This window comes from Leptodactylus fuscus, chromosome 4 (genome assembly GCF_031893055.1).
Source record: "Leptodactylus fuscus isolate aLepFus1 chromosome 4, aLepFus1.hap2, whole genome shotgun sequence".
In the NCBI taxonomy this organism is placed as follows: domain Eukaryota; kingdom Metazoa; phylum Chordata; class Amphibia; order Anura; family Leptodactylidae; genus Leptodactylus; species Leptodactylus fuscus.
In genome coordinates, this window is record NC_134268.1 from 215103202 (window position 1) to 215114586 (window position 11385).

Genomic DNA, 11385 nt, shown 5'->3' on the forward strand with positions numbered 1-11385 from the left:
TATAAAAATTCAGGACAATCCTGGCAAATTGAGCTGTAGGCAAGTATGAGATATTAGCAAAGAAGAAAGTGATAGACAATGATCTAAATCAAAAATCTATTAGATGGATGGATAGATAGATAGATAGATAGATAGATAGAAGATAGATAGATAGATAGATAGATAGATAGATAGAAGATAGATAGATAGATTTTTTTTTTTTTTTTTTCTTTTGGTAGAGTTGGAAGGGACCTCAAGGGCCATCGGGTCCAACCCCCTGCGAGTGCAGGTTTTCCTAAATCATCCCAGCTATATGTTTATCCAGATTCCGCTTGAAGATTTCCATTGATGGAGCGCCCACCCCCTCCCGTGGCAGCCTATTCCACTCTCTCACTACCCCCTTCCTAATGTCTAATCTGTATCTCTTTCCCTTTAGTTTCATCCCATTGCTTCTTGTACTTCCTTGTGCTAATGAGAATAGGGGAGATCCCTCTGCACTGTGACTACCTTTCAGATATTTGTAGACTGCTATTAAATCTCCCCTCAGCCTTCTCTTCTGCAAACTAAACAATCCCAGTTCTTTTAGCCGCTCCTCATAGGACATGGTTTGCAGACCTTCCACCATTTTGGTTGCTCTTCTCTGGACTTGCTCCAATATATCGATGTCTTTCTTGAATTGAGGCGCCCAGAACTGTACACAGTATTCCAGGTGTGGTCTGACCAGGGAAGAGTACAGCGGAATAATGACCTCTCTTCATCTAGATTCAATGCTTGTCTTAATACATCCCAGAATTTTATTAGCCTTTTTTGCAGCAGCACCGCACTGTTGGCTCATGTTGAATTTGTGATCTACTATTATGCCCAAGTCCTTTTCCCCTATGCTATCACTTAGTTCTATTCCTCCCAGATAGATAGATAGATAGATAGATAGATAGATAGATAGATAGATAGGAGAGATAGATAGATAGATAGATAGATAGATAGATAGATAGATAGATAGATAGATAGATAGATAGATAGATAGATAGGAGATAGATAGATAGATAGGAGATAGATAGATAGATAGATAGGAGATAGATAGATAGATAGATAGATAGATAGATAGATAGATAGGAGATAGATAGATAGGAGATAGATAGATAGATAGATAGATAGATAGATAGATAGATAGATAGGAGATAGATAGATAGATAGATAGGAGATAGATAGATAGATAGATAGATAGATAGATAGATAGATAGGAGATAGATAGATAGATAGGAGATGGATAGATAGATAGATAGATAGATAGGAGATAGATAGATAGATAGATAGATAGATAGATAGATAGATAGGAGATAGATAGATAGATAGATAGATAGATAGATAGATAGATAGATAGGAGATAGATAGATAGATAGATAGATAGATAGATAGATAGATTTGTCATGGTAAAGTCACAATTCATTACCCAATTACATAGATGGCCTCTTGAGTAAATTCTTAATGTTTCCATCATTATTTTTTCATTATAAACAATATTAATAATAAAGTAGTAACATTCTCGGAGGACTTTCTGGAACTACGGAGGGATTTCCTTCCTTATAGTACACTCAGGATCCATCTACCACCTCTGTGATGTCTCGCCCAGGAGAGGCCGCTCTGAGATTACTTCCCACATTTCCCCTTAGTATTATCCTTGTCTGTCATCTTAATTTCCCAAATGAGTCAATAATTGATGTCAAACAAGAGATGAGCGGGGACACTGGATCGGTGAGGACGGGAGGAAGATGTGAGGGGCAGCTCCACTTATGTGACCCTCTATAAAGGCCTATATGCCTCATAAGAGGTCCAGTATATAAAAATCACCTCTGGCCTTAAAAGAACACTACACCTAAAATAACCAGCACAAGTAGGCCGGAGATATTTCTGCCCTGATACTTTTCAGTCTGCAGCACTTCCTGCACATTCTTGAAACAAACCCTGCAGAGAACACAGGGGTTAATCTTCTTCTGATCACCTCCACCTTGGATGGAGTCCAACCAAGGGGAGGGTCTTAAAAGGGTTGTCCAGACAAAAATGGACAATCCTTTTACCTTTTATATGGGGCGTTGAAAAAATTTGTAAAAAATTCATACTCACCTGTCACCGATGCTCCGGTGTCCTCCAGGCTTGTTCCGAACCTTCTGCTGAATGGGTCTCCTATAGAGAAGCCAACGGAGCAGAAGGAACGGGACCCATCAGGAGGACACTGGAGCATTTGGGACAGGCGAGTAAGCATATTTTTTTACAATTTTTTCACTGCTCGGCTGGTTTAAATTTTAAAGGGATTGTCCAATTTTGCCTAACAATCTTTTAGTTCTACTGCAGACAGAAAACAAGAGGAAGGTTCCTGCTGCAGACAGTTGTCTATCACCCAAAGGATGAAGAGTGAGGAGGTAGACTAGGACATTGCTGATTTCTGAGTGGCTGCAGACCAACTGACCAGGTGGGGCTTAGAAAAAGAGGTGGGGCTTGGTAAAATGGGTGGTGCTTAGTAAAAAGAGGTGCAGCTTAGTAAAAAAAAATAGGTGTGGCTTAATCATCTTTTCCTGCTGCAGATATCAAAGAGAAGGAAGAGGGAAGGTGACTTTGATGACCTTCTGTAACAAATGCAGAGGATTTATTTTCTTAATTTTAATTGGCTGAAAGGGGGTGTGGCTTAGGAACGACCAGTAGGAAGTTTCCTGTTGAAGCCAGTTATCTTACAGCCAGAGGCAGGATAGTGAGGAGGAGGAAGGTGACATTACTGATCTCCTGGGACACGGAGTAGTAAGGAGATAAAATGAGATCGAACAAAATAAAAAGATTATTGGAGAAAGATCTGAATTTTTTAAGCATTTTTCAAGTTTACTGTTCCTTTAAAGTTTTTTCAATGTGAGATAAAAACTCTCTGGGGGCCAGATGGGGTAAAATTTAAAAGAATAATATTCACCTACTCCGGATCTTCACTTCGGGTGGCATATCCCCCTTAGTCCCTGGTCCACAGGCGGCCCAGACTGGAGGTGCAGAGGCCCAGGTGACCACTGCAGCTATTCAATGACTTCAGTGGTCACATGTTGGATACTGTGACCTATCATTGGGTAGCAGTAAGGTCATTGGTACCTGTCCATACACCTCAGGGAAGGCGCCACCCAAACCAAGGATTGGAGATCAGTGAGTGTCAATTATTTTTTAATTTTACCCCAATCCTCTTAGTGACATCATGGACCCAGGGTCACTGCTGAGGCCTGTGATTGGGCGACAGTGGTCCCAAGGGCATAACATCATAACACTCAAAATGCCAATTAGTGTTGGGCGCTGCTTCCGATACCCATACTATACACAATACAGGGCTAAAAGTTCCGGCTCTTGTAACGTGGACACAGACATCAAAGGGAACTGAGTTGCAGTATCGGCCCCTGACCACCATACAGGGCAGGAGCTAACTGCTTCTGGCTCAGTGTTGTATATAGTACAGGCCCCTGACCGACATAGAGGGCAGGAGATAACTGCTTAGTACAGGCCCCTGATCACCATACAGGGCAGGGGCTAACTGCTTTTGGCTCAGTGTTGTGTATAGTACAGGCCCCTGACCACCATACAGGGCAGGGGCTAACTGCTTTTGGCCCAGTGTTATGTATTGTACAGGCCCCTGACCACCATACAGGGCAGGGGCTATCTGCTTTTGGCTCAGTGTTGTGTATAGTACCGGCCCCTGACCACCATACAGGGCAGGAGCTATCGGCTTTTGGCTCAGTGTTGTGTATAGTACAGGCCCCTGACCACCATACAGGGCAGGGGCTAACTGCTTTTGGCTCAGTGTTGTGTATAGTACAGGCCCCTGACCACCATACAGGGCAGGGGCTATCTGCTTTTGGCTCAGTGTTGTGTATAGTACAGGCCCCTGACCACCATACAGGGCAGGAGCTATCGGCTTTTGGCTCAGTGTTGTGTATAGTACAGGCCCCTGACCGACATACAGGGCAGGGGTAACTGCTTACTACCGGCCCCTGACCACCATACAGGGCAGGGGCTATCTGCTTTTGGCTCAGTGTTGTGTATAGTACAGGCCCCTGACCACCATACAGGGCAGGAGCTATCGGCTTTTGGCTCAGTGTTGTGTATAGTACAGGCCCCTGACCACCATACAGGGCAGGGGCTAACTGCTTTTGGCTCAGTGTTGTGTATAGTACAGGCCCCTGACCACCATACAGGGCAGGAGCTATCGGCTTTTGGCTCAGTGTTGTGTATAGTACAGGCCCCTGACCGACATACAGGGCAGGGGTAACTGCTTAGTACCGGCCCCTGACCACCATACAGGGCAGGGGCTATCTGCTTTTGGCTCAGTGTTGTGTATAGTACAGGTGTCCCCACCGGCCATATATTTCTAACATATCTTAAGGAAACCTAAATTCTGGACAACCCCTTTAATACCCTCCTCCGATTTCCTCTAGTCAGTGCCACCTTCCACATCAGTGAGTTCCCCTTTAATTTAGTAAATTGGCAGGGTAGACCATAAATATTTACAAGCCCAGGCAAGAGCTTCACAAGTGAGCCAGATTTTGTCTTGGAGCCTCCATGTCATGAGTGACGCCAAATGTGTTCTGCTTATGGCGGTTCTATAAATACAGCTGTCATCATCCATCACTGGGCCGGGTTTTCACGTTGCTCCCCAGCGTTTGATGAATCACGAATGACAGAACGTGCTGCGAACTGAAGCTCAAGCAGACGTGACAAGACCTGGCGAAGATGTCGGAGGCGGCCCCGCTGGCACTTGTGTACATCAGTACATGGCAGCAAAGAAAATTCCATAAAGTGTCCATAGAGAGATTATTAATAATAATTACTGGCGCTAATTACTAATTTACAAAGGTAAAAGTGAGCAGCCAATCAGCAGACAGTATTTATTCCTACTACACTGTGGTGACTACACCATGCAAATCCTTATAAGGAGTCCACCCCCCTCCCCCAGGCACATCCTTCTGCCCCCACCATTTGCAGAGCACATTACAATGATATACATCATACCTACCTCTTATGTTGGTCACTTTTGTAGATTTGGAGAAAAAGAACTTTAAAGTGTTATGCAGATGAGGTAGTTGGTGCACTGGGGGCGGGGCTTCTACTCTGGGAGCACCGCTTAGGCACGATGGGTGATGTCACAGCAATGGGAGGATCAAGTCCCAATGCAAATGGTGGTACAGGCAGGAGATGGTAGGGGTCTCAGCAGCAAGAGTGGTGTTCCAGAGAGCTGAAGACCCACCCCCAGTGCAACAACTGGTCATTAGCATAATAAGTAAAAGTGGTTTTCTCAAAATCTACAAAGCGTATTTACATAACAGAGGTCTGAGGTCTATCACTGTAATGTGCTCTGTAACATGGTGGAGGCAGCTGAGTATGCTTGGGGAAGGGGTAGACTATCTCTAAGAACAGGAAATTAAGGGGGAACTGTAATGTAACAATAGGATGATATGCTGGTTCTGGTGACAGGGCTGGGGGGATATGCTGGGTCTGGTGACAGTAACCTATCTATCTACAGGGCTGGGGGGATATGCTGGTTCTGGTGACAGTAACCTATCTATCTGCAGGGCTGGGGTGATATACTGGTTCTGGTGACAGTAACCTATCTATCTGCAGGGCTGGGGTGATATCCTGGTTCTGGTGACAGTAACCTATCTATCTGCAGGGCTGTGGTGATATACTGGTTCTGATGACAGTAACCTATCTATCTGCAGGGCTGGGGTGATATGCTGGTTCTGGTGACACTAACCTATCTATCTGCAGGACTGGGGTGATATGCTGGATCTGGTGACAGTAACCTATCTATCTGCAGGACTGGGGTGATATGCTGGTTCTGGTGACAGTAACCTATCTATCTGCAGGTCTGGGGTGATATGCTGGGTCTGGTGACAGTAACCTATCTATCTGCAGGACTGGGGTGATATGCTGGTTCTGGTGACAGTAACCTATCTATCTGCAGGGCTGGGGTGATATGCTGGGTCTGGTGACAGTAACCTATCTATCTACAGGGCTGGGGTAATATGCTGGTTCTGGTGACAGTAACCTATCTGTCTGTGGGGCTGGGGTGATATGCTGGTACTGGTGACAGTAACCTATCTATCTGCAGGACTGGGGTGATATGCTGGTACTGGTGACAATAACCTATCTATCTGCAGGGCTGGGGTGATATACTGGTTCTGGTGATATTAACCTATCTATCTGCAGGGCTGGGGTGATATGCTGGTTCTGGTGACATTAACCTATCTATCTGCAGGGCTGGGGTGATATGCTGGATCTGGTGACAGTAACCTATCTATCTGCAGGACTGGGGTGATATGCTGGGTCTGGTGACAGTAACCTATCTATCTGCAGGACTGGAGTGATATGCTCAGGGATAAAATTGTGGCTACCTATAGGGACCACTAGGGGGAGTGCATTCATCCCTGATCCTAATTTGAAACAAGTGTATGGGTATGGGAAACTTTGGGGAGATTTCTATTTATCAAGGGTAATCGTATTAGCAATTTAAGGGCATGTTTATTTTTGCAACACATCTATTGCTCCTAGGCATCGGAAATAATTAAAATCTCTGCAACTTTCCACATAGTCTTCATTTATAAGCAAAGGATTGTGTAATGATGAAAAATACCACATTACGTCTATTTTGTATACCAGTTGTATTTTATGCCCAGTGCAATGAAATTTTAGAAGATATCAAGAAATATTGCAAACTCTTTTTACAGCTTTGTGTCTATGGATCCTATGCAGACCTATGAGTCTCCATGATTACAGACTACAAAGAGCCCGATCCTCTTGTCAAGCAGAGAGACGCATGCAATGGTTCTGTTTGGAAGCTGTGTACAAAAAACGGTATGAAATTTTTCCAAGGATGTTTGGATTTTACAAGGCTTCTTCAAATAAATTATTGCAAAAAAAACTTTACACGCCCTGAAGGGGGAGGCAATGTCATGAGTGTTGTTGTTACACGATACTTTTGTGTGCCTCAATGTTTTATATAACACTCATCAAAGGGCAGCGCTGCAGGCTATATCTAACACTTGTGTCTGTATAATTATGTGCAGTCACTCAGGATGTCACAATAATACATCACTGGATGTTCTCACTGACTATTATGGGCTCTATTCACTGCATATCTTCAATCTTATTACCAAGTATTTCTTAAGAGTTAATTTTATTAAAGCATTTGTTGTTGACTAATTAGCCTCGGGCCAAGGGACGATTATACTGCCCCCGATGGAGAAGGCAGGAATCCCTGTTGTGTCTGGACTGTAAATCTTTGCTAATTAGTTTACAAAGAAAATCTCACTGGAGATGTTATAGACGGTGTTATCAGTCAGCCATTAAAACTGCAGCAATAATGAGACCGAACTGAAGGAATGTGAGAAGAAAAGCAATTCTGAGAATTATCAACATTCCTATAATACTTGATAAAATAGATTAGAAGAAAAGGTTTTCACTAAGAACAATATAGTTAAAATAATATACAAGAATATAACTATTATAATACTGCTCCTATGTACAAGAATATAACTACTATAATACTACCTCCTATGTACAAGAATATAACTGCTATAATACTACTCCTATGTACAAGAATATAACTACTATAATACTGCTCCTATGTACAAGAATATAACTACTATAATACTACTCCTATGTACAAGAATATAACTACTATAATACTACTCCTATGTACAAGAATATAACTACTATAATACTGCTCCTATGTACAAGAATATAACTACTATAATACTACTCCTATGCACAAGAATATAACTACTATAATACTGCTCCTATGTACAAGAATATAACTACTATAATACTACTCCTATGTACAAGAATATAACTACTATAATACTACTCCTATGTACAAGAATATAACTACTATAATACTGCTCCTATGTACAAGAATATAACTACTATAATACTACTCCTATGTACAAGAATATAACTACTATAATACTACTCCTATGTACAAGAATATAACTACTATAATACTGCCCCTATGTACAAGAATATAACTACTATAATACTGCTCCTATGTACAAGAATATAACTACTATAATACTGCTCCTATGTACAAGAATATAACTACTATAATACTATCTCCTATGTACAAGAAAATAACTACTATAATACTGCTCCTATGTACAAGAATAAAACTACTATAATACTGCTCCTATGTACAAGAATATAACCACTATAATACTGTTCCTATGTACAAGAATATAACTACTATAATACTGCTCCTATGTACAAGAATATAGCTACTATAATACTGCTCCTATGTACAAGAATATAACTACTATAATACTACTCTTATGTACAAGAATAAAACTACTATAATACTGCTCCTATGTACAAGAATATAACTACTATAATACTGCTCCTATGTACAAGAATATAGCTACTATAATACTGCTCCTATGTACAAGAATATAACTACTATAATACTACTCCTATGTACAAGAATATAACTACTATAATACTGCCCCTATGTACAAGAATATAACTACTATAATACTGCTCCTATGTACAAGAATATAACCACTATAATACTGTTCCTATGTACAAGAATATAACTACTATAATACTACTCCTATGTACAGGAATATAACTACTATAATACTACTCATATGTACAAGAATAAAACTACTATAATACTGCTCCTATGTACAAGAATATAACAACTATAATACTGCTCCTATGTACAAGAATATAGCTACCGTACTATAATACTGCCCCTATGTACAAGAATATAACTACTATAATACTACTCCTATGTACAAGAATATAACTACTATAATACTGCCCCTATGTACAAGAATATAACTACTATAATACTACCCCTATGTACAAGAATATAACTACTATAATACTACTCATATGTACAAGAATAAAACTACTATAATACTGCTCCTATGTACAAGAATATAACTACTATAATACTACTCCTATGTACAAGAATATAACTACTATAATACTACTCCTATGTACAAGAATATAACTACTATAATACTGCCCCTATGTACAAGAATATAACTACTATAATACTGCTCCTATGTACAAGAATATAACTACTATAATACTGCTCCTATGTACAAGAATATAACTACTATAATACTATCTCCTATGTACAAGAAAATAACTACTATAATACTGCTCCTATGTACAAGAATAAAACTACTATAATACTGCTCCTATGTACAAGAATATAACCACTATAATACTGTTCCTATGTACAAGAATATAACTACTATAATACTGCTCCTATGTACAAGAATATAGCTACTATAATACTGCTCCTATGTACAAGAATATAGCTACTATAATACTGCTCCTATGTACAAGAATATAACTACTATAATACTACTCCTATGTACAAGAATATAACTACTATAATACTGCCCCTATGTACAAGAATATAACTACTATAATACTGCTCCTATGTACAAGAATATAACCACTATAATACTGTTCCTATGTACAAGAATATAACTACTATAATACTACTCCTATGTACAGGAATATAACTACTATAATACTACTCATATGTACAAGAATAAAACTACTATAATACTGCTCCTATGTACAAGAATATAACAACTATAATACTGCTCCTATGTACAAGAATATAGCTACCGTACTATAATACTGCTCCTATGTACAAGAATATAACTACTATAATACTACTCCTATGTACAAGAATATAACTACTATAATACTGCCCCTATGTACAAGAATATAACTACTATAATACTACCCCTATGTACAAGAATATAACTACTATAATACTACTCATATGTACAAGAATAAAACTACTATAATACTGCTCCTATGTACAAGAATATAACTACTATAATACTGCTCCTATGTACAAGAATATAGCTACTATAATACTGCTCCTATGTACAAGAATATAACTACTATAATACTACTCATATGTACAAGAATAAAACTACTATAATACTACTCCTATGTACAAGAATATAACTACTATAATACTACCTCCTATGTACAAGAATATAACTACTATAATACTACTCCTATGTTCTATTCATTCATCCAGTCACTATTGCTCACCATTATTGATGATAATTGTCACACAGTATATAGGTAGATATATTGGACTAACCCTTCTTTATCTTCCAGGTCTCTTCCACTATAGTCAAAGAATATATTCGTATCCTCTGCCAGTGCTCGCTCGATGACACGAATCGTTCGATCAAAGAAGATCAAAAACTCCTCTGAGTGGATAGCTTGCTGTTTTTCTTCTTCAGTCAGTTCTCTAGGAGGAACTTCACCAAGAACATCATATTACCATAGGTCATATTATATATGAGAAAAGCAGGTTATGTGTATAATGGATGGAGAATAATTCCCCATTTGGAGGGAGCTATATAATGGCGCAATATTTATGATGGACACCTAATATGGATGGTGCTGTAGGATCTTAGACTGTTCCATGTACCCTAGTTCAGGGTCCCAGTCTAGGAACGGTGAGTAACTGCAAGATCTTCATCTTCCATCCCCTCCCCAGGATCAAACCAAATAATCTAATCAGGATGTGACACATTCCACAACACGAAATCATTGGAAATGTACACATCAGGTATAAGTTTTGAGCTACATTCTTGGGTACACCAGGTTTTAGGTGTTGGTTGTAATGGAGTCATCTCTAGCAAAATGTCTCTGTCCAACTCTTAACCACTGCGCTCAGTCTTGTGGCAGCTAAGGATAGTGAGTACTAACTAAATATTACTTGCCAGTTATTGGCTCCTGCTTGTTTCCTCCTAATCCTTGACCATTTGGGGTTTCCATGTTACCCCGTATTCAGTATTGTCTACCTCCATTACATAACCCCTGTCTTGTTTGCTCATGTTCCTGCCTGACCTTTCCTATCCATAACCAGTTCTGCTTGACCCTGAGTTTGACCACTTAAGCTCGGGCTTACTCCATGCTACCCTACACCCGACCTGTTTCCATTATCCAATTGCTTCTGCTCATGCATGAGCCATCCTACTGGGAGAAGAGGAGGCCACTGTGGAGATTGCTGTCCAATAAGTGTCCACCTGCCACCAACTAAGGGGAAGATGAGACCCCAAAGACTATTATATCCCAAATCACCAACCCCACCGCCCATATCCACCATTCTCCCCCCAACCCCAACTCCCCCCCCCCCCACTTTACTTGCGTTGGCAATGCCAAATATGTATTCGGACTTGCCAATAAGGCTTCTTTGATTTGATTTGAGCCATTCTACCTATTTTTAATTCTCTGGCTACTTAGTCCCCCCTGGTGTCCACTTACCTGCAGAGATGGCTGGTCTGGTGCCCGGTGTTCTCGGTCTTCTTCGTCTCGCTGCCCCCGCCTCACCTAGGAGAG

General features: G+C 40.3%; 1 protein-coding gene across 3 annotated transcripts in view; it reads right to left on the reverse strand.

Moving 5' to 3' along the window:
* DYNC1I1 (dynein cytoplasmic 1 intermediate chain 1) overlaps positions 1–11385 on the reverse strand; it is a 280263-nt gene that overhangs the window by 119953 nt on the left and 148925 nt on the right. For all 3 annotated transcript variants that reach the window (XM_075271791.1, XM_075271790.1, XM_075271789.1), the window contains one exon: positions 10136–10298. In XM_075271791.1, coding sequence (XP_075127892.1) covers positions 10136–10298 — 163 coding nt within the window. The remainder of the gene's footprint in view (positions 1–10135; positions 10299–11385) is intronic.